A 26,708-nucleotide genomic window follows, 5' to 3' on the forward strand; every position below is an offset into this window, starting at 1 on the left:
GCAGTTCTAGTTTTATTTCTAGTATTTCACTAGTATCTTGCTGAGCTTTAGTCTCCCAGTGCATTTCTACTACCCTGTGGATTTTTTCTCTCACTTAAAGTACCGAAAAGTAAAATCTGACTGATACAGAACCAAAGGAGCACAAACTGGGTTATTCTCTCGACAAAAAAAAACTAGATGACTGATGTTTCTTCCTAAAAATAATGAGTTTCTTGTTCCTACTGGCACTAACTGCTGCAGACAGGGAATGGTTGGATTTCTCTCTTTATTGGAACATTGGAAAGTCTTGACTTGACAATCTGATGTGCTCTGTTTTGAATTGACGCTATTAAATCAAAACAAACAAAAAAAAAAATGCCTGAATCCTTCAGACTCAACACCAGCAGTTTTAAAGGAAGGTTTCTGTTGTAAACTTCAAGTCCAAGCTGAGAAAATTCGTCTCAGTGTTAAATATATAGGCCCTGAAACCATTTTTTTAACATCTTGACCTGCTGCAGATCAAAACGCTGCAGTTCCCAGCAACTCACTTCCATGCAGACTGAGTTTTGTGAGCACACAAGATCGTTAACTACACTTCTCGTAGTCTAGAACACAATCAAATTCAGATAGGTAGTCCAACGCCGGCTGGTAAACTGCAAAAAACACTAGTATAGCTGCCACCGAAACCCAACTGTTTTGACAGATTACCACCTTCAGAGCGACGCTGCGGTCAACACAGGGTGAGAAAGAATAAAAATATAGCCCGTTTTCAGTTTCATTGTTTATTAAAAAAAGAACAAAATCTGAATCAGAATAACCTTGCATAACACACATATGCATGTAAAGGACAGAAAAAAGCCAGTCACCCAACATATTCCCTAAAAACAAAAAGGGAACAAGAAAAAAAAAAAAACCAGAGTCTCAGAACAAATATCATTATTTTGTTCCCTCTTGGATTCTTTTATCTGCAAGCATGAAGCTCGAGTGCAACAACAGAAGAGTGCAGCTGGTCCTCTACAGTCTCTCTCACAAACCTTGATTTAAAATGTTTTGGTTTCTTTTGAACGAGATTTAAATGTCGGTTCAGCTTTTTGCGCTTCGTAAATGGAGATTTCCCCAAAAAATGTTCGCAAATTCAAGTATCAAATTCAACTACATCTATTCCCTCATTGATAATAACCGAATGAACCGTTTCAGTTTTCTGATTTTTAGCAGGAACGCAGTTAACACTTAACCGTCGTATCTCAAAAAATACAAAGTTCCTCTTCTGCATAATCGTGGGGAAAAAAAACCCAAAAACACAACAGTATTCGTGTTTGATGTAGCATAGATCCAAACAGCACCAGGCGAGCGTCATGAGGGCAGCTGTAGCCTAAAGGTTCAGACTTTGTGACCGAATGATCACAGGTTACAATCACTGGACAGGTCGAGAGAGAAAGAAATCAAAAAATTACGGTCGGGGGGGGGAATAGAATGAAAAGCACGTTTCTGTCCCACAGTAACGACAACAACAACTACTGAAATGCCCTTGAGCAAGGCACTGAACCTCCAACTGCCCCAGCAGAACTGCTGGCGGCTGACAGGTGAGCGTTTGAGCTCCTCCCTCCCTCTCAGAGCCGTGAATTCCAACGTGATTTAAAACTTCAAGGGTGATGATTCGGTGTCACAACAACACTCACAATTCAGTCCTGGAGAGTAAAATCCTCCTGCGTGATGAAAGCGTCCGTCTTCGTGGGTGTAACTCGTCCATCAGAGCTTTGAATTTAGTGTCTAAAGTGAAGAAAAAACACTCCTACCAGCAGTGAGGAAAGCACACTCCGGTGACTGACATCTCAAACACAATCAAACTACACATTTCTATCTATTATCATCACCGTCCAGTGTCCGTTAGTCTCGTGTATGAAGGCTTTTGTCATCTTAGGGGGGGGCGGTTGTAGCTCGCATGTGATGAAAGATGTTTAATTAAGTCTTCGAAAGGGGGAGTTCATGAAAAATTACCTCCCTTTGCTCAACAGCTACCGCCAAGGTGTCCCTGAGCAAGGCACCTGCTGTAAAGCCCCAGGACGGTGTTTGTGGATGTGAAGCAGGGGCGCTGAAGCTTCCCTGGATAATTAAACGGTAAAAATGTTCCCGCTTAGATCGAAGACGGGGCCCCGAGTCGAGCGAGAAACGTCGCTTCTTGGTTTTAAAACTGAATTAAAACGTTTATTTAACCGTCGTCGGGGGAAAAAACCCTCCCTTGGTGCCAGAAAGAAAGGCAGAGCAACAACTACAAAAAAAAAAAAAAAAACCAAGAAAAAGAACATGGTGTGTCCCGGCATCAGGAGGTCTTAGGAGGGGATGTGGGGACGGGAGGGGCCCCGGCATCGACCTTTTGTTCCTCCGGCTGCCATGGGACCGCTCTCGTGTTGTTGGCCAGAGAGCTATGTGGGTGAGGGTTATCGGGGCAGCGTCCTGCTAAATGTAGAACTGGTGTAGTGCCAGCTTGTCCATGAAGGGCTGTACCAGATTGTCTGTGGCGAAGTAGAAGACCAGGCCGAAAAAGATGGAGATGGGCAGAGCGGGCAGGGCTTTCTTGAAGATGGCGAGCAGCAGCAGGGTCAGACACAGGCCCTGCGGGGGCACACAGAGGAAATTAAACCCTGAGGAAACGGCACATTGTGTACCAAACTAAATCAGCACAGCGGGGGGAAAAAAAACCAAAACACACACAGCTTGTTATACAATCAAGCGGTTCACATAAAGTGGGGTTACATATTGTGCTGAGATGAGGTTTTGCGGTGACTCGAACGTGACACCAAAATAGGCAACTCACAATGAGGATGGCTACGAAGCAGGCGAGCGTGGTGTTCCAGTCGCCGCTGGCCGTGGCTGACGCCTTTCCCACCAGCATGCTGTAGAAGATGAAGTCTCCGAGGCCCAGCTTGACGCCCCCTGAGAACACCAGGAGGACACCGCATTCAGGGTGGAGTCAATTCAAACACGAGGTTCGCTCCGGCCCCACACCCTCCGGCCCCCTCAGCTGTAATTACCATGCAAACAACAGCTCCGACCCCGTATTTACCCACGCTCCGAGTCAGAAAAGAGCGCAGGCCCCTCAAATAGACATGAAACCTAGCAATTGCAGTGAATAATCGCTTCCTAATTTTCTCGGACTAAAAACATTCACGAACGCACTAATTTCGCAGAAAGGGGAACGCATAAAAACATTCCTATAAACGTTTAATGTGTTCGGAAAACAGGGAAGTGAAAGATGATGATTACACAGCGAGGAGGCAGGAGGAGACAATCTGAGTCTGAATTACAGAGTCCAGTAGAGAGTTAAATCTGAAGGGACAGTAATGCACTATCACTACTACTTCTGATGCACATTTGATGTCTTTTTTTTATTTTTGCATGTGATGACATAAGGATTTAAACAGCTAGTAGTTTGTCTAGTAAAGCAACAGGAAACAGACAAATTAAAGATTAATGTTCTTCCTCAGTCCTTCAGAGTATTACAGCATGTCTTGACATCTACTGTGTTGAATCACTGTCTCTGTGTTTTGATTTTTTTTTTAGAAGAAAATATCTAACTATCCACAGCAGGCTTCCTGTTCTTCAAACAGACAAGAATAATGACCTGTTGAGAAGAGAGTGAAGCCATGCAGAGAAAAATAGTTCCTTCAAGATGTGCTGGAGACCAAAAAAAAAGAGCTGAAAGGAAATAGAATACTGCACTTGCATGGATGCTGATGTTACTCTGCACCTGTTCAATGTTGGTGTAGATGATAATGTATTGCTAGTATTGTATTTTCAGCTATTTCAGCTCCTTCAAAGTGGCCAAAAAAATCCAATATAAGAAATTAAACTGAATAAATTAAACTTTTTGCAACTCTAATCAACCAAATGTCCATTTTTAAGCCACAAAAAGCAAAATACTGGTTCTGTGCTCATTTAAACGTCACATCTTGTGCATGTCGTATAGAAAAGTAGTTTTTATGATCCAATGTTCCAATGAATACTGATCTGAGTGGGAACACGCTTTTACTGGAAAAAAATGTGGCTTCACACACATTAGATATTTAACTATTTTAATGCAACCTCTACAAATCAGCTGTTTTCACACGACTCTTCACCATGCTGAATGTATCTTCCAACAACCTGCTCCTCTGTTCATTCTTCAGAAGCCATGCTGAATATATTTTAATACTCGAGTATTTTATATTTTCTGATCAGTTTCTTTTTTGGACCTACTGGTTCAGTTAAAATGATTTATTTACTTGTATTTATGCTGTTGTATTCAGTTTTTGTTGCACTTTTCACTCTGTAATGTGTATCAAGAGCCACATGAAAGAAGTCAAGTTTGCTACAACTCATGACTCATTTTTCAAGCATGAGTTTAACCAGCTGGATGTTGCAGTGTAGACTGCACACATGGAGATGGTTTTCCTTTTCTTCGAAGCACTGCCATCAGAAGAGTCTGACTGATGCTTGGGAGTCATAATGAAAGGCAAAAAGTTAGCGGATGTAGCACAATCCAAGATGATGTACAACCGGAGAATGTAAACAAAGCCGTCTTATAGCGCAGTGCAACGACGTATTCATCTGCTCCACTTGCCACATAACCAGTTTTGACGTAACGCCATAGGTCGAGGATGTCGTAAACCGATGACCCCCTGTACTTAATTTATACTTAACTTTTATCACGTGATTGTCTTAGTGCACACAGTGTATTTTTGGCAATTTTTTGATGTAGAATGAAGTGATTTTTAATTAAATATCACAAATTTAAGCTTATGTATTGAACCGTATGTCACACACACACTGGACATTCAAGGACAGTTGGAAAGCTAAAAATCTAATACGATTCTGTTTTTTTTTTTTCATTTTCTTATTCTGTCAAATGGTGTAATTTGAGCTTTTTTTGGCATTTTTAGGCTTTTTTAAAATTATGTAGGACGGAGAGTGAGAGACAGGAAACATAGGGAGGAGAGTAGGGGAAGGACCTGTAGCAAATGGCCCTGGGTCGGACTCAAACTCGAGGAATAACATTAAAACAAACAGCAATATTTAAATACTGGCTCGTTACTTCACTACTACTTCAAACTACAGTAAAACTCCCTCACAGCCGGATGATGACACGTTTAAATACACAATATTTACTAGATTTACTGGCTTCAAATGTCAGCTAAAGGAGGTTTATTATTCTGCTTTCATGACTCACGCTCCTCGTCGTCGTCTTCAGGCGGAGGTCGGGCGGAGGGCATCTGCTGGATCTCCCGTCGGGTCTCCTCGGTGGACTGCATCGGTCCCAGCTGGTGCTCCTGGTTGCTGATCCAGTTGGAGGTGAATCCTCCGTCGTCCTGAGACGGACTCGAGGGGGTCGGAGACGCTATCGGCGCTGTCAGGTGAGATCAGACGGACTCAACAACGGCCGCACAGTTTGAGCAGTAACCATCTGGCACCGACCTGAAACCTAATCAATCATCCAGACTCAACGCTCACCTTGTTGAGTCTCTTGTTGGGGCGAAGCTGCTTCTGTGGAGTTCCTCTTCGGCCTGTCGGTGTCGGCCATGTTGACGAGCCAAACCATCGTAGCTGTGGAAGAAGTGAGTCGATTAAAATACCAGAAGGTTTCAAGGTTGTTGTAGGAAGTGTCTTTGCTCCAACTGCAATAACTTTAGATTTTTTAAACATTTTTGCACGGCAGTAACAGCTGACGTTGGAGCTCTTCAGACATAAAACTGCACCCTCTATTGAAGCACTAAAGTCAGTTAAATTGGCAATTAAAAGGCAAGCACTGCATGAAGTTGAAGTGGTATTTTAACAGAAGCACAGGAAGCTTAAGGTAACACAGCTTTAACTACTGAAAGGATTCAAGTGAAGTGAAAGTGCTAAAAGCTGTTTGAGAGTCGCTGAGTGGAAATACTTTAGAGTTGAAGTGTCAGTTGAAGTTAAAGCACTGGAAGCATCTGAAAGGAGTTGAAGAGTGGACTGATGTCTCACCATTTAAAGCAGCTTATGGGATATTTTAGTGTAACCACCTGAAGCTGTTAAAACATCAGATCAGGATGGAGTAGAAGCAGGATTTGATGTGAGTAACTGAAGAGTCACTTGAAATGAAAGGTTTAAAAGATAATTAAATGTTCGGCCACATCAGCAGTGATAAAGTTTTGTTTTAAAAAGCATTATGGGGGTCATGTCTATATAATTTTATATTGCTGCTGCCTATCTGATGCATTTACATTGTATTGTATTTAATTCTAATGTTTTGTTTGTCTTAAACAGTTTAATTACTAATTGTCTTAACTGTTTTTATACCTCAGGAATACCATCCAATAGTTGTTATATTGTTGTCTGACTTCAATATAATGACAATTAAGCTGCTTCTACGACATAATTTCTGCTATATTTACGCCTAACATCCACACTATTCCATTGGTTTTAGGATCCGTAAAAAGGAGCCTCCTGAAAACACTACTGAACCTGTTTTGGTTTGAAAACTTGGGTTGTGTTTTAGTCTGGACAGGCAGAAACCGACACTTTTGCAAACTTTCTGATTGGTCTAATCAGTGGCTACGTGCTCATATCTGATTCATCATGCCCATATTATGTTATCCTTTCTCAGAAGACAACAGAGACATCAGTTTGTGTCGCGTATTTTTAGTAACAGCTTCATCTTAATGTCAGTTCAAGCAAAGACATCTCTGGTCTTAGTTTCTGGTATTGCTGTTCTCTCGCTGTACAATGACAGAAATTCAGCAACCACACCCACATCAACAGCTTTGTGCAAACATTTCCAACCGGCTTAGTACCGATGGAGAATTAAAAAGTTAAAGCGCTCATCTAGATGGAGATTGTTTCATTTTAAAACACAGCTTTAAAACAACATGGTATTAGCGTGAGTGAATAAAACTGGCTATAGAATCCAAAGAAGCAGACACTGGGTGTGTTCCTATATCCAAACTTCCATACTATTTAGTGTGTCTCAATACATGGTATGTCAGATGAAGCATACTAAAAACACATGGATGTGTACATTAACATGCTTTTCTGCCCATTCTGACCTGCAGACAGATGACAGCTTATTTTATACACGACATACTGTGACAGTAAAAGTTAAAGACTTAATATTATAAAGTAGTAGCAGTAGTCCCAGTTGTATACAAACTGCATGAAACAGTATGTTGTTGGGGACAGCTGTAGTTTAAATAAAAAGAAAAAGAATGTGATTTGGAACGCAGTCATTAGATTAAGAGTTAAAGATTTAGTTGATGTCTGACCATTTAAAAACAGCGAAAGTAGGATTTGAAATAGAAGCCAAAAGCTGAAACAATGAATTAGAGCTGCAGTAAAAGAAGATAAAGTGTGTAAAAGTGCTGACAGGGCTTTAAGATTGACTTCAAGTGGAAATGTTTAAAGATGTGGAAATGAAAGCACTGAAAGCTACTGTGAAGTCACATCTCCTAACTGTTTTAATAGCACATTTAAATCAACAACCCTTGAGCCAAAGTGATTTTATATATAGAAATAAGACTGGAACTTACCTGAGAAGTTTAAATAGTAAGGTTAATTTACCGGATATATTTTAATATTATGGTTAAAATCCTATAAGAATCTGAAGTATCAGTTGATTTCTAACTGCTGAAGTGAAATCTTTAGTTTCTGTGTGTTTAGCTCCAGTAAAGAGTTAATAAACGTAATAAAGTCGGCCTGTAGACGGTGTTGGATCTTACAAGAATAGATGAGAGCTGGGAAGATGGGTTCGTTCCTCTCCTGAGCCGTCTCCACCAGGATCCTCAGAGGCCCTTTGGGACAAAGAACCGCCAGCAGATCTGAGAGGAAACAAGACAGAGACCAGACAAGAGATGTTAGGCACCGAACAAAGAGCTCTTTGAGAGGCTGAAAAGCTTCACAGGACATCTGTGATAACAACAGGCAGGGAAGTGGTCAGATTCTGGCTCTGGCAGCCCAAAATGCTCTCCTTCATCTTTTAAGAGCTCATTTCTCCACATAATGAAATGAGTAAACTAAGATTCTCAGAATCACTTCAGTTCTGTTCCTGATAAACTTTTTTCTTTGAACTGGAAACTGAACAATCACTAGAAATCTAATTTATTATGCCAAATATAACCTGAACTTTGTCTCAGTGCACGGTGTTGGAAGAAAGAGCAAAACAACACGGCACCATCTGAACTTCTGCAAAAATTATATGCATTATTGAAGACAGCGGTGTACAACGTTTTTTGCACCACAGACCAGATTCAAGCAATTTTCAATTCTACTTTTTTTAAAAAAAATCTATCTAACAATTTTCTATGACTGGTCATCACATACATAACAAACAAGAAAAGCACTCAGAGAGCCCAGTACTCTGCTGAGGCTGCTCAGTTGTCGTATTATTTCTGACAGATGAAATCTTTAATAAAAAATGACATTGTGCTGAGCACAGACGTGTGTTATGAATGCGTACTTTATGTATGGATACTGAATCGCGTGACTTAAATATGTAGCAGGCGGAATTGATTGGACTCAGAAACACCCCCACAACTTAATCAACTGTTCCTTGTGTCATTTCGGACGGATAAGTCCCGATAAGTCCACAGTGGTAGATTTGATCATCAGCCAGCAGCTGATGTAGTGTTCACTTGTTGTCATAGTTACAGTGACGCCGTGCTGCTATCTCGCAATGATACAGAAATCTTTAACAAATCCGTGCATCCAGACTATAAGCCGCATCACTGCCAAAATCTAATCACTTGATCCGTGTATCATTTCTGACCTTCACTGAAAATTTCATCCAAATCTGTTTTTTTAAAGAGTCCTGAACAAATAAAATGACTTGTTATTGCTAAATATGTACTTTTTTCTTCAGTGTCAGCATCAAGTTTCTCCCTCTTTTAAAAGAAGCTCTCCAGAGACATTTGTTTTTATTAATTTTGGCAGATTAACGGCTTCATTTAACATCAAGTGCAGGAAACAAGCACAAACGGAAGCGACGGGAAGATGATCTAGTCATTTTTCCAAAATAAAACACCCTGCAGACTGCGCCAGAAATAAAATATAAAATAAACCGTTTTTATTCTCTCTGTGCGGCCCGGTGGTTGGGGACCACTGATTTAAGCCATTGATGCTACTTTCTCACAAAAAAGTTGACATTTACTACACCAAGACAGGAGAGAAAACATAGTTTACTTTTGGACACTGATCCAAAACATCTCTGTGACTGCTGATTCAGTACTTTGATCATTTGAAACTGTGCTCCCTGGAAATTTTGTTCAGCTTTTATACTTTGACTCCCCCACATTTCTATTCCTCACAAACTTTTTAGCCCGGTTTTGTCAAAAATCTGTGCAAATGTTTAGTCTTGAGAAACATCCTTCCTTACAGCACGCTATGTGATGTCAGCATTTGTTTCATATGTACCACTGGAGAGGAAATAATCCTTACAATAAATAAGAATACATACCACAGTTCTGTTAGAAGGGATACGCCATAAGGTTAAATTCATTGTATATAAATCTAGAAAAAAGCTAAACTGCCAAAATGTTCTAAAATAAAAATAGCACATGTTAACTCTAAACTTGGTTCGATGATACATTTTAAATTTCCCCTTTTCCTTCAGGCTGTGTCATCCGCTTGTCTAATGCAGCTGATAAAAGAAACCAGACGACTGATGCTCATCTTCAAAAGGTTGCTTAAATACTCGAGCTTTCTTGCTTAGAGGCCAGAAAGTAGACGCGAGGATTTACCGTAGACGGAGATGACGGCCAATATGAGCCAGGCGGTCCACTCTGGCAGGTACTTGATGAAAACCAGGGCCATGAGGGCGCTGATCATGATGAGGTAGGCCTGCTGGAGCCGCAGAGGTCCTTTCCAGTGGATGCACATCATGCCCACGACGCCAAAGTTCCAAATTATTATGGCCAGGGTGAAGTAGTCCATGGCCACGTTGTAGGTCTTGAAAACCTCTCTGTTGGAAAAGAGGAGAGGTATGATGAAAACACCTGGAAAAAATCCACCATGTACCATCATAAAGAGTTAAATAAGTTGACATTTATGAATTTTTAATGCAAGTTTGGGAATAAAATGATGAGGTGTGCTGCTTACTTGAGGTAGATGTAGGAAAAGAAGAAGAGCAGGAGGAGGGAGGAGAGGAAGAGCCAGCCTTGGATCACCTGTGAAAATAAAAATCAGAGTTAATATTAAATCTAAAAAGAACCTTCTGGTGTTTGTTTTAAACTAACAAGACTGTTAGATGGTAGAGGCTGTCTATCCATCTGTCTGGTGCTCCGGTTTAACAGGAGTTTGGGTTTTAAAATCATCAAGCTTCACCTGTGCAACTTTGCAGAACGTGATTTATGGTCATTTTCTACACTTTTCTGCTGACATTTTTATATAACAGGTAAAGCGCAGGTAGAATTAATAACATCAGTGACGTCTCTGTGATGACGAAGTGTCCCTTTAAGTAAGGACAGGAGAAGACAGGAGGTCAAACAAGCAGAACGTAGAGTTTAATGTGATGTCTTTGATTTCCAGCTGTCAGCTCTTCTCTCATCCACAGCTGCTATATTTTATACATGGAGCTGGTACTGGATAAGACCACAAAAACCTAATATCCAATATCATGCAGTTCTGTGTACATGTATAACTCATAAAATCTGAAGAGGATGGACATTCGATTGGTACAGAGATGTGATTATGGTTGTGAGTAACATGTGGGCTGTTATTACTACAATAACTGAATGTGTAATGTGTTATTTGTGGTTCTGTGTGTCGTGAGAAGCCTGTACCTTGTAGCAGCGGTACTTGTATAACAGCACCAGCACCAGAGTCATGACGATGATCACAGTGATCATGATGGTGGCGTTCAGGATGGAGTTTAATGCTCTTTGTGCTACTGTGTCTGTGTCTTCAGGAAACGGTGTGTAGATCCTGGAAATGCACATGACAAACACTCATCATCATCATCAAGAGACGTAAACACAACAGCAAAGAATAGAAAGTATAACAAACACAGTGAAGAAATCTCACTGTATATTTGCTTGTATACGATGGCTTTCACTCTATGTCGTGTTATTATAGTTAACTTTGGGAGCTTAGTGTTTAGGCTTAGAGCTATTTCAGGAGAGATAAACTGCTCTGGGTGGCAGCTAAAGATAAAAAATACTATGATTACGCGTTCTGGGCCAGATTCAGAATGGGCCATAATGATCTTATGCAATTACAGTGCAGTCTTGGTATTCAAACTATGCAGATATAATGCGTTACATTGACGTCACCTAGTGGCAGAGCAGCAGCATTACATCTTATTTAAACTGTCCTAACTGACTAATGCTGATATCAGTCAACACTCACAGTCTCTGGCCGTCATTCTGCGTGTAGAAGCTGACAGACTTTATGGTCGCCACGACGACCACCATGCAGAGCGTCACGGGGACGAACAGCATGATGACGTGCTTGGCGCCGTATTTCAAGGTCAGCTCTTCATCCTCGTCCTCCTCGGTCTCCACCACCAGCGGAGGACGAGCGGCGGGAGGCTGCCCGTTCTGCTCCGGGCTGCTACTGTTGCCTCCAGCGTCACCACCTCCTCCTCCTCCTCCTCGATCACCTCCTCCTCCTCCAGCTCCTGAACCTCCCCTTGACCTCGCTCTGGTCACACTGGCCTCCTGAGGGGGTTCTGGGACTGTATTAGTCTGCTGTTGGTCCTGTTGATAAAGGGAGAAAAATCACATTATTTTCTGAGCAGACTCAATATTTAGGAGGACACATAATCGCTAAAAGACATCTCTTTAATTACAGGACAATAAGCATTTACAATAGTTTAGAAGATCTAAAAACGGATAACACACTGAGCATAGCCAGAACAATCAGTCTGTGTAGATAGGGTCAAATACAGCCACATTAAATGATAAAATATAAACAAATTAGAGGCATCTTGATGGGCCAGTGGTCTAAAACACAGAGTATAATACAGTAAAGGTTGACAATCTGGACAGAAGATCATATGAAGAAGGCGTTTGGCAAATACAGGATTGCAACTTTTCCCCCCAACAACTACAGTAACAATAATCTATAAGTCATATCAGTCAGTAATCATTTATCCGTTACACAAAATGAACTCACTGGACATCATTTTGGGTATTTATGAAACTCTTTTGAATGCAGTCATGTGACACTGTCATAGTGCACTTCGGCTCACCTACACTACCAGTCAACAGTTTGGACACACCTTCTCATTCAATGGTTTTTATTTCATTATTTTCTACATTGTAGATTAATACTGAAGACAACAAAACTATAAAAGAAATACGGAATTATATTGTAAAAAAAAAAGTGTTAATCTTCAGCATTAATCTGCAATATAGAAAATAATACAAATAAATAAAAAGCACTGAATGAGAAGGCGTGTCCAAACTTTTGAAGGGTGGTGTAAAAGAACAAAGTCCTGGTTGGCATTAAGCATCACATTAGACTTTCTCATGGTGCCCCATTACTAGCTAAATTGTGTCAATGCACTGTTCTTGCCAGCACAACATTCCTTGTGAGTGATGCCTCCTTGGTTGCTACAGTGATAAACAGTATAAGGCTCCACCTGGTGGTGCAACAAGGTACTACAGATAATCTACAACATATTTTCTCACATGTTCATCCTTCATAATTTCCCTTGCTGGTTAATATATTTTAACATGGACACAAAGTCTGTCCCTCCAATTCCAGGCTAAAGGCTCAATTCACAAACATCTGGATTCTGTTTGCCCTAATCTTACTCTAAAAGTTCTGATCAGAGTTGGCAATTCGTGTACCCAGTGCTTTCACACTTTTTTTTTTACTAAGTCCAGTTGCTTCTGATCAGGCAGCTCAGGTCCATTCTGTCTCATGTTTCCCTGCTTGTTGGCCGACAGGATTGTTGTGATTCTCAGTGTCACTTGGCTGCTTCTCAATGTGCAGCCAGACTCCAGCTCCACCTTCTTGAACTGCAGCTGGAAACGGTAATCGGCTACCTCATCGCAGCTGGACTTGATGGTGTCCTTGTTTTGCTATGCAGCCTGGGTGAGCTTAAAGGAAGTGCAAATGCACCAGGTTCTGGTTGGAAAGGATGTCAAGCTCAGAAGCAGGACACTGACCATCGCTGGATGCAGTCCAAGATGGTGGAGATAAAAGACTCACTGGAGAGGCAACTGAACGACACTGTGGGCCACAATAATAGACACCTGCCCAGAATGTAGGTCAGGAAACATGAGGCAGGTTGGTATAGGTCAGTGGTGTCAAACTCATTTTAGTTCAGGGCCCACATACAGCCCAGTTTGATCTCAAGTGAGCCAGACCAGTAAAATCATCACAAAATAACCTAGAAATAACCACAACTAGAAAAACTTTTCCTCTGTTTTAGTGCAAAAAGTACATTCTGAAAATGTTCACATTTAAGGAACCATCTTTTTACAAAACATTATGAACAAACTGAAATTTGTTGAAGAAAAATAAATTCAATTTCAACAACATTATGCCTCAGTTTATCATTTATACATTACAACTTATAGATCATAGAGTATCTATAAAGGAACAAAACATTTAGTCACAGGTATCTGGAACTGAACGATATAGTATTTTACTTTAAAAAAGACAAAAAACAACAAAAACAAGACAAAATATTACAAAAATGAGACACAACGACAAAAGCAAGAAACAAAATGACAAAAAATGAGACAAATGACACAAAAAGAGACAAAAAATTAGACAAAAAATTTAAAAAGCAACAAAAAAAATGGAGAAATGACAAAAAATGACAAAAGCGTGAAACAAAACAATAAAATGATACACAAAACAATGAAGCAAAACAAAAAATGACAAAAATGAGACAAAAACACAAGCGAGACAAAAAGGAAACACAAAACAACAAAAATGTGAGACACGATAAATGCCACACATAAACAGACAAAAACAAGACAAAATATTACAAAAATGAGACATAACGACAAAAGCAAGAAACAAAATGACAAAAAAATTTGAGAAATGACACAAAACAAAAAAAGAGACAAAAAATGAGACAAAAAAATGTATAAAGCAACAAAAAAATGGACAAATGACACAAAAAATGACAAAAGTGTGAAGCAAAACGATAAAAACGATACACAAAACAATAAATAAAGCAGAACATGACAAGAAACAAAATGACAAAAATGAGACAAAAAACACAAGTGAGACAAAAAGCAAACACAAAACGACAAAAGCTAGAGACAAACGATAAATGCCAGACATAAAAAGGCAAAAAACAAGACAAAATATTACAAAAATAAGACAATGAGACAAATTGCAGTTAATGTCTTCATTGTAATTTTTACACTTTACAAAGTCCTCCTATGGGCTGGATTGGACCCTCTTGTGGGCCGGTTTTGGTCTGCGGGCCGCATGTTTGAAACCCCTGGTCTAGTGCTACCTGGTTGGAAGCGACTGAAAATTCAAAACGAAAAACATATATATATGGCACCTTTAATCATGCTACCTTTACAATTACCCTGAATAGCAGAACTTATGCCAACTAAGGCAGTAATTTCCAGTTTAACCAGCCCTGTACTACTACAATCCTTTCACTCATAAAACATAATTATATCTTTACAGGCTGTGTGTGCTGAGAACAGAGGCATTGTGAATATTCTAATCTGAGAATTTGGCACGTAAATAGTTCAAACCAATCCATCAATCCTCGATCTTTCTGCAAAAGTGAGTTGAACTGGCTCAGTAGCTCAGTTCCTCCAAGGATAACAACGCCGAGCTTGTTCCGCTCACCCCGAGGATCCGTCTCCGTCAGGACAAAATAAGGACGCGAAAATCAAGGAGACTGCGTGAACTCAAACTGTCAGGCCGCCAGGCGAGTCGAGACACGCGGCAGCCCAGACGTGAAGCAATCTCACCAGGTACGCAGAAAATGAAGACAGGAGGTGTATATCTCCGGAGAGCCATCTGAATAGCGAGAAGCTGCCAGAGCTCTTAAACAGGCCGCTGTGCGAAATGACCTCAGCGAGTGTGGAGCGCCGCATTGTTTCTCAGGACTGGGAATAAAGCCGTCCAAAAATGTCCAAAATGAGTCAAGAGTTATTGAAAATAATTCAAAAATGGTTCAAACTTACTTGAAGGTGCCCAAAAATATCTTAAATTTTCTCATTTCAAACAAGATTCGAGTCACTATGGTCAATTTAAGTCATTTTGTTTTAAGCCACATTTCAGTCTCTGCTCATCATCTGTAGAAAGATGTTTCACCACGCTAAATGGATCTCCAACAACTTGCTCCTCTGTTCACTGTTTCTGAGCCATGCTGCATTTATTTATTCATCCAGTAGCTTAGATTTTCAGTCTAAAAATGTGCAAAAGTATTTGAAACTTGTCCAAAGTAACATAAAATTGCTCCACATTGACTCCAAATTGGTTCAAAAATGTCCAAAATGAGTCAAGAGTTGTTGAAAATAACTCAAAAATGGTCCAAACTTACTTGAAAGTGCTCAAAAATATCTGAAATGCTCTCATTTTAAAAAAGATTTAAAATGAGCTGCTGTTGCTCTCAAGGACACAACAGTTTTTTAATAATAAAAAAAAAAAGATACTGAAAACTTCACTGTATTAGTTCTAAATTTGATTCAAAAATGTGTGTTAAATCTCCTTTTTCCCACCAGTTTGCCTATAATGTGACAATTCAGGACAGAAATGAAATGACAGTGTTGTACAGATCTAATTGTTGTGCGGTAAACAAAACTCTGGACGAGCCTCAGGGTTGTCGAATTGACTAACTATAAAGCTGGACTTTGGTTTTTTCTCACAGTTGAGAGGGAAACGCCTTTATTGATAGGAACAGCAATTTCAAAGACACCACTCATGTTCTTAGGGATGTACTTTCCTTCTGTTGTCCTTGGTGTTTATATTATGTTTTAAATGATCTTTGTTTGCCATATAAAAAAAACTTAATGTTGCTGTAGGGGCGTATCAGCGTTGTAAAAACGCATCATTCCTTATCACAACGTAATCATCCTGTTATGGGAAATTTATTGCAGCAAAGGCCAAATCAACCCCAACTTATCAGATGACGTCACCAACAGGAGCAGATGACTATTCCTTTACGGAAACACAGCTGTTAGGTAATCATTAGCCGATACATTAACGCCAACACGGCGTTGGAGCGACATGCTTTCATACTGACCATGTTGTTTTCAATATCCTCTGCATTGTTCGCCATGGTTGGCTCGGCCGACGTTTGTCCTCACATGCAAACCAACCTGTATCACCCTGTGGAAAGAGAGCAGGAAACTAAATTATACTCCAGAAATAGGTTCTACAAAAGCTCGTTGGCGACAACGTTGGATAAAACTGAGGGTGTAAAGATAGAGGGTGTGATAAGTTGTTGAAACAGAACAGAGCAAAGCTTATTCTGGAGCTTTTCCACTGTAAACATGAGCTGCTGTTACAAGACTGACTTTAGATTTTAAAAAAAACACATTTACTGGTTGGAATTTATATCTGCCACACCGTCATTAATCACATAAGAGGATAGTTTCACATTTTTTAAGGTCCAGTAGTATTTAAAACATAAAATTACTCAAAAAAATGTGTCTTAAATCAATATTTGCAAATACACTACCGTTCAAAAGTTTGGGGTCACCTAGAAATGTCCTTATTTTTGAAAGAAAAGCAGTTTTTTTTCAGTGAAGATAACATTAAATTAATCAGAAATCCAATCTAGACATTGTTAATGTGGTAAATGACTATTCTAGCTGGAAACAGCTGATTTTTAATGGAATATCTCCATAGAGGTACAGAGGAACATTTCCAGCAACCATCACTCCTGTGTTCTAATGTTACATTGTGTTAGCTAATGGTGTTGAAAGGCTCATTGATGATTAGAAAACCCTTGTACAGTTATGTTAGCACATGAATTAAAGTCTGAGATTTCATGGAAAACATGAAACTGCCAAACTTTTGAATGGTAGTGTATATTAAAACACTTACTGGTGTATAGTTTTGCAGTTTGACGCAAAAAGAAAATTCACGTGATTCTCATTTTCTGTGACAAATCTACAAGGGAAGTTTGTCTAATAATTTACTTTGATTTAAAGGTTTAAGCCATATTAGTAGAGGGTTGATTTTTAAACTTTATTCATAAGACAGACTTTATTGACATGCAGGCTTTGTATGTGCACAGCAAAACGAGTGAAGACCAGGAGAGAGAAACCCTGAAAAGGAAGATTCTGTTGCAAAATAAACACAGAGTGAGAAAGGATGATGTTTAGCAAAAACAGCCGCTCTGTCCACAGTGTCTCACAACTGTTGCCACCACACGAAGCAACACAACCGCTTTGTTTGACCGTTTAAATCAGCAACACAAAAGGTGTGCATGACGAGTGCAAAGCCAGATTCGACTGGAATCCAAAGCAACAAACTGCTATGGAAGTCTTTGTCAGTATTATTTCACATAAGAAATGTTTTAAATTGTTTTTTTTAAGCTCTGTGTGAAATTATATTTTGATTTTTGAGGCAGATCTCTACAAAATCACTCCAATCCTTCTGCAATTAATAACTCTTTACGAATTGAGTGACTCATGTCATCTGGTGAAAAAGATTTCCTTTTTTTTCATATTGCAGAAAAATAACGTTTCGCAATGTCAGTTCTTTCCAATATTGCACAGCCTCAGAAGTAATCATTCGTTTTGTATATAATGGTATGAAGTGAACATTTTTTATTGTCACTACATAATTCATAGTCGTCTTTCTGTGCAAAAATGTATTTTAAAGTCCAGCCACAGGTGGCATTAATGCTGTGACTAACGATATTATCATTGTCTATCATTTTTCTAGATTACTCAACTAGTTTTTTGGTCTATAAAAGGTAAGAAAATGGTGAAAAATTTTGATTATTTTGTCCACAACCCAAACATATTCAGCTTACCGTCATAAATAAGAAGAAAAAACTGAAAATATTCCAAATAAACTACCTTGAATCAAAGAATATTTAGTTTGTTTTCCTTATAAAGTTATACAAAATGATTAACTTATTATATAAAATTATCGTTGATCGATTTAATAGTTGATCAAATAACTGTTGCAGTTCTAGTTTTTACACAGAGCTATTGTCTGTTTTCTTATGCTGCACAAGAAAACTGAAATACAAGTAGCTGACCACACAAGAAATGAATGCAAAAATATTATAAACCTTATTTAGCCACATTTCGGACAACAATGAATCTATTCTAAGCTCACTGTCAGACAAGAGGAAGTGCTTTTTTGCTGCTGGAGTAACTGGAAAATCGTATTATGTTTGCTATTTATCTTCGTTTCCAATGAAATTCACTGTAACTGATGTGAAGAGGAGAAAAGAAACCAGAAAATAATCAAATCTAAGTAGCTAAAATCAGAGAATTTGACTTTCTTCTTAATAAAAAATCAGAAAATTGATTAGTTGATTAACATATTCTGCTTTAAATGTAATAGCGTGTAAAAAAAACTATAGAGTGAGCTCAAAGGATGTAATTTATTGATATGTTAAATGATCTATTTCTCTATCTCGGCATTGTTGTTTTTAGACTTTGAACCAGCTTAGCATGTTTTGTTCAGGTTGCATAAGGTTTCAAGGAAAGAGGTCAAAAGAAAAGGCCTGAGGTCCACCTAGACAGAAATGTTTTCATCTTTTTGTCTTTGGAAAGTTGATAAAAGCGAGAACTGATCACGAGGTTAAACTTACAAAATTAGGTATGCTGTCCAAAAAAAGGAATTCCTGAGTTTCTATTCACCAAAAAAAGGGTTACATTTGGACTTTTCCTTTCAGAATCTGAACGATTTCTGTTATTCTCTGTATTTTACACAATAGTAAATGCACCAAAAACTCAGAAAAGTGTTTTTAAAGCTCAACAGTTACAGCAATTTTCCACGCCGATATTGTTGCAGCTCTGGCTGACATTATCGTGTTTCAATGAGTCGAATCCAGCTGCAATCTTCAAAAGCTCTTAAATAAAATTCCCTCTTTGTGCTTCACTGGATAAAGTCTCCTCACTGAGCGGCAGAACAGAGGGATTGTAACACAAAGAGGAAAATAGATTTTAGAAAGACTCCAGGGTTGGGAGATACCCAGCCGATTTATCTAATTAAGACTGCTATTAGCCTTGGCTGAACTTTAAAAGGTCAGAAGAAGTTAAGTCACCGTCGTTTATATAGAACATTTAAAGCAGCAGCACCAGAAGAAAAGTTTAAATATTCAGGTTAAGAGCCTTTGGTGTTATTCATGGTGTGAATTTAGTTGTGCAATTTAAATATTAATGATTGTAACCGCACAAAAGATTACTAAAAATACAGTTTATATGACTATAATGAACATTAAGGCTAATCCCATCCAACCTATGACCATTAATATGCTGCTTTGTCCTGAACAGAGTGGAGATGGATTAATCCAGGTGATGTAGGGTGAAAGGTAGGTTACACCTGGACAGGCTGTCAGCCAATCACAGGGTTACTAACACGAAGAGACAGACTACCAAGATCACTCACACCTGCAGCCAATTGAGAATCACTCATTAACCTCAGCATGTCTTTAAACTGTGGGGAGAAGTCAGAACACAAGGCTAAGACCCTACAGTATTATTAATTATAGTGATTAACCTGGATAATTTGGAGCTAAAGTTATGACCCTGCAGAAATATACACCTAACAAACCCACAGACTGCCTGGATTCCTTGTGCCGTTTTATTTTTATTTTAAAATGTATTATTGTGTGTGAGAGAAAGATTAGAAGAGTAATTCCATCTCAAATCATCACATTTTTACAATTTATAACATAAGAAGTGGATATATAGCAAGATGTTTGTGAAATTTCACCTTGATATGTCAAATATTTTCCAGAATATTAATTTTAAAGAGCCTGTTAATCCACTTTCAGTACTTTTTTGCACATAGAAATTTAATCTGACAATACAGCTATGTTAAAACACTCCAGTATGAGTAAAAGTCCATCCATCCATCCATTATCTATACACCGCTTAATCCTCACTAGGGTCGTGGGGGGGGCTGGAGTCTATCCCAGCTGACTCAGGCGAAGGCAGGGGACACCCTAGACAGGTCGCCAGTCTGTCGCAGGGCCACATACAAAGACAAACAAGCACTCTCACATTCACACCTACGGGCAATTTAGAATAATCAATTAACCTCAGCATATTTTTGGACTGTGGGAGGAAGCCGGAGTACCCGGAGAGAACCCACGCATGCACAGGGAGAACATGCAAACTCCATGCAGAAAGATCCCGGGAAAGCCGGGACGCGAACCAGGGATCTTCTCGCTGCAAGGCGAAAGTGCTAACCACTACGCCACTATGCAGCCCTGAGTAAAAGTCCTGCATGAAAAATCCCATCTCAGCAAAAGTACATAGCAGGATCATTTAATCTCAAAATGTTTGATTTTTTTAAGAACAATTTCTGCTTGATAATCTCTAATTTGCTTGAAATTTTTATAGCACAAAATACAGATATTAATAAAATTGTGAAATTTCAGCTTGATATAGGACACATTATCCAAGATAATAAAAAACAGCCCTGTGATTCACTTCCAGTACGTATTTTTCGCACATAAAAATTTGAGGCTATGTTTGATCAACAATACATCAGGAAGTTAAAAAGATAAAAGTCTGAAATTCTTGCTCTTATGTCATTGATTCAGAATCTGCAATATTGGACAAGTAGATTCAAATAATTGCTGATTATGGGTGAGTTAAAACTTGCAACAAAAAAAAAATGAAGATGCCATGAAACATCTCATTTTGAGCTCATATTAACAGAAAATTTAAAATGCAGTAGTCAGCTAGTGATATTATCTGAACTATATGTAGATATATGTCACAATAATAGCAAACAAGATGCACACAGTACTGTGTAACTTGAAAAACTTGGTCACAGAAGTGAAAATAAAGTAGTCTAACTTTCACAACTGTATTGAACAAAAGCATTGGTAGAACTTTACTGTTTTTGCAGAGTACACATACTAAGACAATGAAAATGCAGTTTAGCATCTAACCAGCAGTGTAAAAGAAGAAGCAAAAGTCTTGTGCAATGTGACATTTCTCAGTGGAGTAGCTTTCAGGGCAGTATAAATAAAATATACAGTGTGAACCACATAAACAGTGCATGTAAAGTCTGCAAGATATATGAATATCTAACATGTATGTATTAAATATAGTACATCTTCTTTCCCACGGTCAGTTTGGGCAAGATAAATGATTTCAGAAACCACTAGCTCTTTCTACGTACATATGGGCTTGTATTCGATATATAAACTCGCATTAAATATAAAACTAGAGTTAAATTATATGTCAGGATACGTTACCATTAATGCCAATCCAAAGTATTTGTGGGTGTGTAACGTTCACGTTACTGATTAAACACATGGGAAATGGCAATACGTTAATAACTGCTGAAGTGCTAATGGTTCAATTTGACTTCTCACGTTGTCATTAGATTTAAAAGCAGTGATCGATAACGTTAATTACCGATCAGTGCTAACGGAGGTGTTTTATCATTCGAGAAAACGGCTAGTTAACGTTAGCCAGTAATGTCATAACGGCAGAGCAGCGGCGGCCGCGCAGGGCGGCTAACGGTAGCTAACCGGCGAAGCTCCGGTTAAACGTGGCTCCCAAAGTGTGGTGTTGATATACTGTCACTCACCTGCCAGGAAGAGTCGACAATTTGTTGTATTTGTGTGGCGGAGGTGGTTAAAACCCGGGTACTTTCTCCTCTTTGTTGTTCCTGCCTCCTCACAGATCATCCGGCCGCTGCTGTGAACTGCTTCCTGCTCGGGCTGCGTTCAAGAGCTCACCGCTGCTCGGAGGGTTCATAATTTAAATTTTAATCACAATATTGAATTAAATAAACCGTCAACATATAGTCGTCGTACAGTCGGCTAATTATTAGTACTTAAATTAACAAAGAATAAAAATTAGTAAAAGAAAAATTAAAGAAAACTAGAAAGAACAACTTTTAGCTCAACTTAAAAATAACGTTCGCGAGCTGCTTGTACTTCCGGTGCTAAAGGTCATCTCGTCTGGAAGAAGCAGAGGTGCAAGAAAATCCACCAAAACCGAGTAAAAAAAGCGACCGAAAGCATGGTTAGTACATTTTGACACGATATTTACAAAACAAGATTTTTTACACTTTTATAAAGTCAGAGTTATATGTTGGTTGTTTTAGCAGAAATTGACCGTTGGTGAAGATACGAACTTGATGCTAACGTTAGCTAGCATGAATGCGAGGTTCGTTTGGCAGTGGTTCAGCTTCAGCAAACTACACTGACTAATAAACCACATGTTTACTGCTTACAGCGCAGAGCTTCTGGAACTATAAAGCTTATTCTACATTTATTAGTCATTCATTGTCCGTTTGTTATCGTTTTACGTGGGTGTCTACTAACACGACCTGCTAACTGTGCGTCTGTTTGTTTAGTCTTAGTTTCTAAAGCTTTCTTCAGAGGGTGATATATGAAAAATGCTGTTTTGTGTGTTCAGTAATGAACGAATATTTATTAATAACACATATTCAGTCTACAGCTTGACTCATCTTATCATTGGGGCAATTCTGTTTCACTTACAGCTGCTCTTCTTGCTTTCATCCATATGTTTTTTTAAAGCTCAGATGCTCTAATAAATGCTTTTATTAACATTGTACTACATTTGCCTTTTTATTATTCTGTTATTATTATCGCAGAAGTGAAAAACGAATCAAAACAAGCCAATGTGTTATACAGATAAAGGCTTTTCATACTTTCTCTGCATGATAAACTGATTTTGACAGCTGGAATAGTTTTATTTGGATAAACTAGATCACTGTTTGAGCTAAACATGGAATGGTTTAATCAGAATATGTGTCTTGTTTTTCAGTCTCACACCATCCTGCTGGTGCAGCCCACCAAGAGGCCAGAGGGGAGGACGTACGCTGATTATGAATCAGTCAACGAGTGTATGGAAGGTGAGCTGATGGTGCTTAAATACATTTCCACTCTTCTGATTTATGTGTAAGAGTTTTTTTAAAAATCTTTTTCCATTGATACAAGACAAACAAGACTCCCTTTGATCGTGCTTGCAATAGTACTACGCTGAAACTTCTATAATTTTCACAAAACTTAGTCTAACTTCAGTCTATAACAGTAAATAGTTGAGTTGTATCCTGTCTATATGTACAGATGACATGTATGCAGCTTTTGTTCACTCGTGAGGAAATTCTGGGTATTGTGGGTCAGATAAATATAAAAAGAACCACCCACCAACTGCTGTAAGTAATTAATAAATAGACACATCACATGGACTTAATTCTAATTTCTTCTTACAGTTATTTTTCACAATTATTGCCAGTAATTAAAAGATGTTGGTGTGAAGTACTTTTGACATAAAAGAAAAAACAAAAAGTCAGTGTCTTACCTTAAATTTGTAAAACTCCATATGAGCCACCTGGAATATGTAATTAAAATCCACCAAACTTGTTGCCATGTTATTGTCTCGGCAGAAACACGCCCTATCATGAATTTATCAGATATTTAGCTGACTGTATAAAGTGCTACATTTCAACAAGAACCAAATCAGCAACATGAATCAAAAAAACTGTCAGATAAATATGAAAATATTTTCCTTTCCATTTGTATTTCTTCTGTAATTAATGTTGGATTAACATGTTTTAGAGTGAAGAGTGTAATTTTTTTAATTTTCCGTCTCTGTCACAGGTGTGTGTAAGATGTATGAAGAGCATTTAAAGAGAATGAACCCCAACAGTCCGTCGATAACGTACGACATCAGCCAGCTGTTCGACTTCATCGATGACTTGGCCGACCTCAGCTGCTTGGTGTAAGTTTGACCAAAAAAAAATAGTAGCATGTACTGTCAAATAATTGAATAATGTGAGTGTGAAGAAGCAGCTTCCACTCCTCTAACAACTCTACATAATCTAGTTTATCCACCTCAAAGCAGATAATTCACATTTTTGCAATTATTTTATGTAAATTTTCATAAGTTTGTTTCAAATTGGCTTAACAGTTTTACGGAAATACAGCTACTGCTGCTTTAGATAAAATCATGGCATGTTTATAAATGCTACAGTATAGTAAAAAAGGCTTTAATTGTTACAATAATGATAAATATGATAAATAATAACTATCCCTGTCGATGAAGGAGAATACAGTAAATATTGCAAAGAAAATCCATTGATAGCCATCTGTAGTTTAACAAAAATGCCACATTGTTTTAGTATTTTACCATTATTTAGGAAATATTTACATTTCTAGTAGTTTATTCCACACAAAACAGACCCACGGTTTTCCTCTTTATGCTTTTTATACATCATATTGAATAAAACTTGATGTGGAAATTGACCAAAATGAAGCACAGTGCACTAAAACATTTGATTAATTTAACGAAAGTTGTCAGAGTATTGACCTACTCTGTACACAAACAATTCAGAAAAACTTCAGTGCTCATGCTGGTGTGATTTTATCCTCTGGTGGTAAAACAGATCAACTGGTTGTCATCAAAAACCTTCAATAAAATGAGGGTATTTATTTCGGTTTTCTTCTGTTGTCTACTGGATTGTGTTGCTCTTTGTTGTTTTTTTTCCTTCATATTTTCATCACAAAGCCACCAAAACATTTATATTATTCATGAAGAAATCCTCAGCAGCTTTGGAACACAGTCTGATTAGAAGTTTGTAGGAATTAGTTTGCCTTCTAAAGATTGTTTACTTCCACATTTTCCCGCAGAAATCAGAGCCTCTGATTTTCCTACCTTTGCTTTGTTTTTACTTCTTTCTCATGTCATTAAAATTCATGAGGATAAACTCTTTGCGGTGATTGTCCCAGTTTTGTTGCCACGCCGAGAACCAGTCGGCTGTAAGAGCACATGAAATGCACTGAAGCCCACTTGATTTTTGCCATTTTTATTGGGTTTAAGTGGGAGGCTCAACAGCTTTACTTTAGTGCCCTCGAGCAAAACAGAGTCTCTACCAGCTGCCGTTTTGCTCCTTTATCCCACAGTAGCGAAACTTGACTTCTGACGCCAATTAGAGGAGAGCAAAAGTCTGTCATTTGGTCACGATTTGGGACTATTTTACAACAAAGAGCCTCATTAGAGAAGCAAAGCCCCCCCAGACCTAAACATAAAAACTGAATCTAATCTGCTGCCTCAGGTATCGTGCCGACACGCAGACGTACCAGCCGTACAACAAGGACTGGATCAAAGAGAAGATCTACGTTCTGCTTCGCCGTCAGGCTCAGCAGGCAGCGAAGTGAAGCTTCAGAGGAGGAGGGAGTCGGGGATCAATATTATTTCTACCATCTGTAACTTGTGTTTCAAAGATTTGAGTAACTTGTTTTAAGAAGTTTTTGACAAAGATTTTTTTCCTTTTCTCATGCAGGATGAAGTGTATTTTGTATTTTAATGCTTGACTTATTAATAAAGTTCCTTTTAAGTAACAAAGAATTTGGTCTAAGTCTCTTTGTTTTTTGTTCTTTCTTTTTCCTCCTTTCACTTTTAGTAATATTCTTTTTTTTCTCTGTAGTTTTCCAGCTAAATTTTTCCATCTCAAATAATCATGTTTTAACAGGTCTAGTAAAAATCTTCTGTTGGTTGACTTTCCTTCATCGTTCATTGCAAAAGTCCAACTACAGCCCACAGTCATAAAAACTGCAAAACATGGGTTAAAAACTGTAGGTTCTGATGCAAAATGACCATTAACAGCAGGCTACTGCAAAAAAGTAAGTCAGTTTCAGTAAAGTTAAGTTTGGTCTGTTTTTCTAGATGAATACTTCCTTTGATTTTACTAGTTATTAGCTGCAATTTAACAAAGGGAAAATTTTGTGAAATAATTTTTAAAATGATGTTTTTTTTAACCCTCAATATTTTTTCTATTTTTCTTTCAAATGACAGCAAATATTTAAATGTTATTTTATAGTGGATTTAATTACAGTAAAACTGCAATTTTAAAGGAACAACATTGAAAATGAACAAATTATCACTTCTAACTTTTTATTAATTTTTAATGATTAATTAATAATTTAGAATTTTGGCCTGTGTCATTTTTTTTTTACAGTTTACATGCACATGAATATTTTTTTTGTGATTATATTACCTGTAATTTAACAAAATAGGGGCAATCTGTAAAACAGAATGAAATAAAAATAATTATTTACCATTTTCCCACCCTTAATATAATGAATTTGTCTTTCAAATATTGACAAATGTCTTTAGAATAATATTTTATTGTGGATTTAATTAAAGTAAAATTTTATTTTATATATATATGTATAATTCCCATTTCTAACTTTTAATTTTTTTTAATGAATGTTATTTAGAATTTTGGCCTGTATTATTTTATTTATTTTTTACAGTTTACATGTACATGAATATTCTCTTTTTGTGATTATACTATATATTACCTGTAATTTAGCAAAATAGGGGAAATCTGTAAAACAATAAAATAAAAATACTTATTTACCATTTTCCCACTCTTAATATATGTAGTTTTTCTTTCAAATATTGGCAAATGTCTGTAGAACAATATTTTATAGTGGATTTAAATAAAAGACATTGTAAAAGAACAAATTAACATTTATAAAAACATTTTTGTGGACAGTATGCACAGTTTTGGTGTGTTTGTGTTTTGACAGATATCTTTTAAATAAAAACTTTCTGTGATTAAATAGCTATTATCTGTTATTTAATACACATTTTTTTCTTTCAAATGACAAA

The 26,708-nt window shown here is 37.9% G+C and overlaps 2 protein-coding genes across 2 annotated transcripts; one reads left to right on the top strand and one right to left on the bottom strand.

The window, feature by feature from the left end:
• Positions 1-745: 745 nt before the first annotated feature.
• Positions 746-21,805, bottom strand: psen1 (presenilin 1). The gene is made up of 11 exons (XM_023277762.3): positions 21,649-21,805; positions 16,151-16,236; positions 11,320-11,669; positions 10,755-10,896; positions 10,072-10,139; positions 9,714-9,934; positions 7,698-7,796; positions 5,467-5,559; positions 5,186-5,362; positions 2,795-2,913; positions 746-2,592 (listed from the first exon to the last, which is right to left on the bottom strand). Exons 2-11 carry the CDS (start codon positions 16,184-16,186, stop codon positions 2,437-2,439), a joined length of 1,461 nt encoding a protein of 486 aa, XP_023133530.1. The 5' UTR covers positions 16,187-16,236; positions 21,649-21,805; the 3' UTR covers positions 746-2,436.
• A 127-nt stretch (positions 21,806-21,932) lies between these two features.
• Positions 21,933-25,439, top strand: LOC111573544 (ERH mRNA splicing and mitosis factor). Its single transcript, XM_023277763.3, has 4 exons — positions 21,933-22,088; positions 22,857-22,944; positions 23,693-23,813; positions 25,147-25,439. Exons 1-4 carry the CDS (start codon positions 22,086-22,088, stop codon positions 25,247-25,249), a joined length of 315 nt encoding a protein of 104 aa, XP_023133531.1. The 5' UTR covers positions 21,933-22,085; the 3' UTR covers positions 25,250-25,439.
• Positions 25,440-26,708: the final 1,269 nt, after the last annotated feature.

Source organism: Amphiprion ocellaris, chromosome 20, assembly GCF_022539595.1.
Source record: "Amphiprion ocellaris isolate individual 3 ecotype Okinawa chromosome 20, ASM2253959v1, whole genome shotgun sequence".
NCBI classification, from domain to species: domain Eukaryota; kingdom Metazoa; phylum Chordata; class Actinopteri; family Pomacentridae; genus Amphiprion; species Amphiprion ocellaris.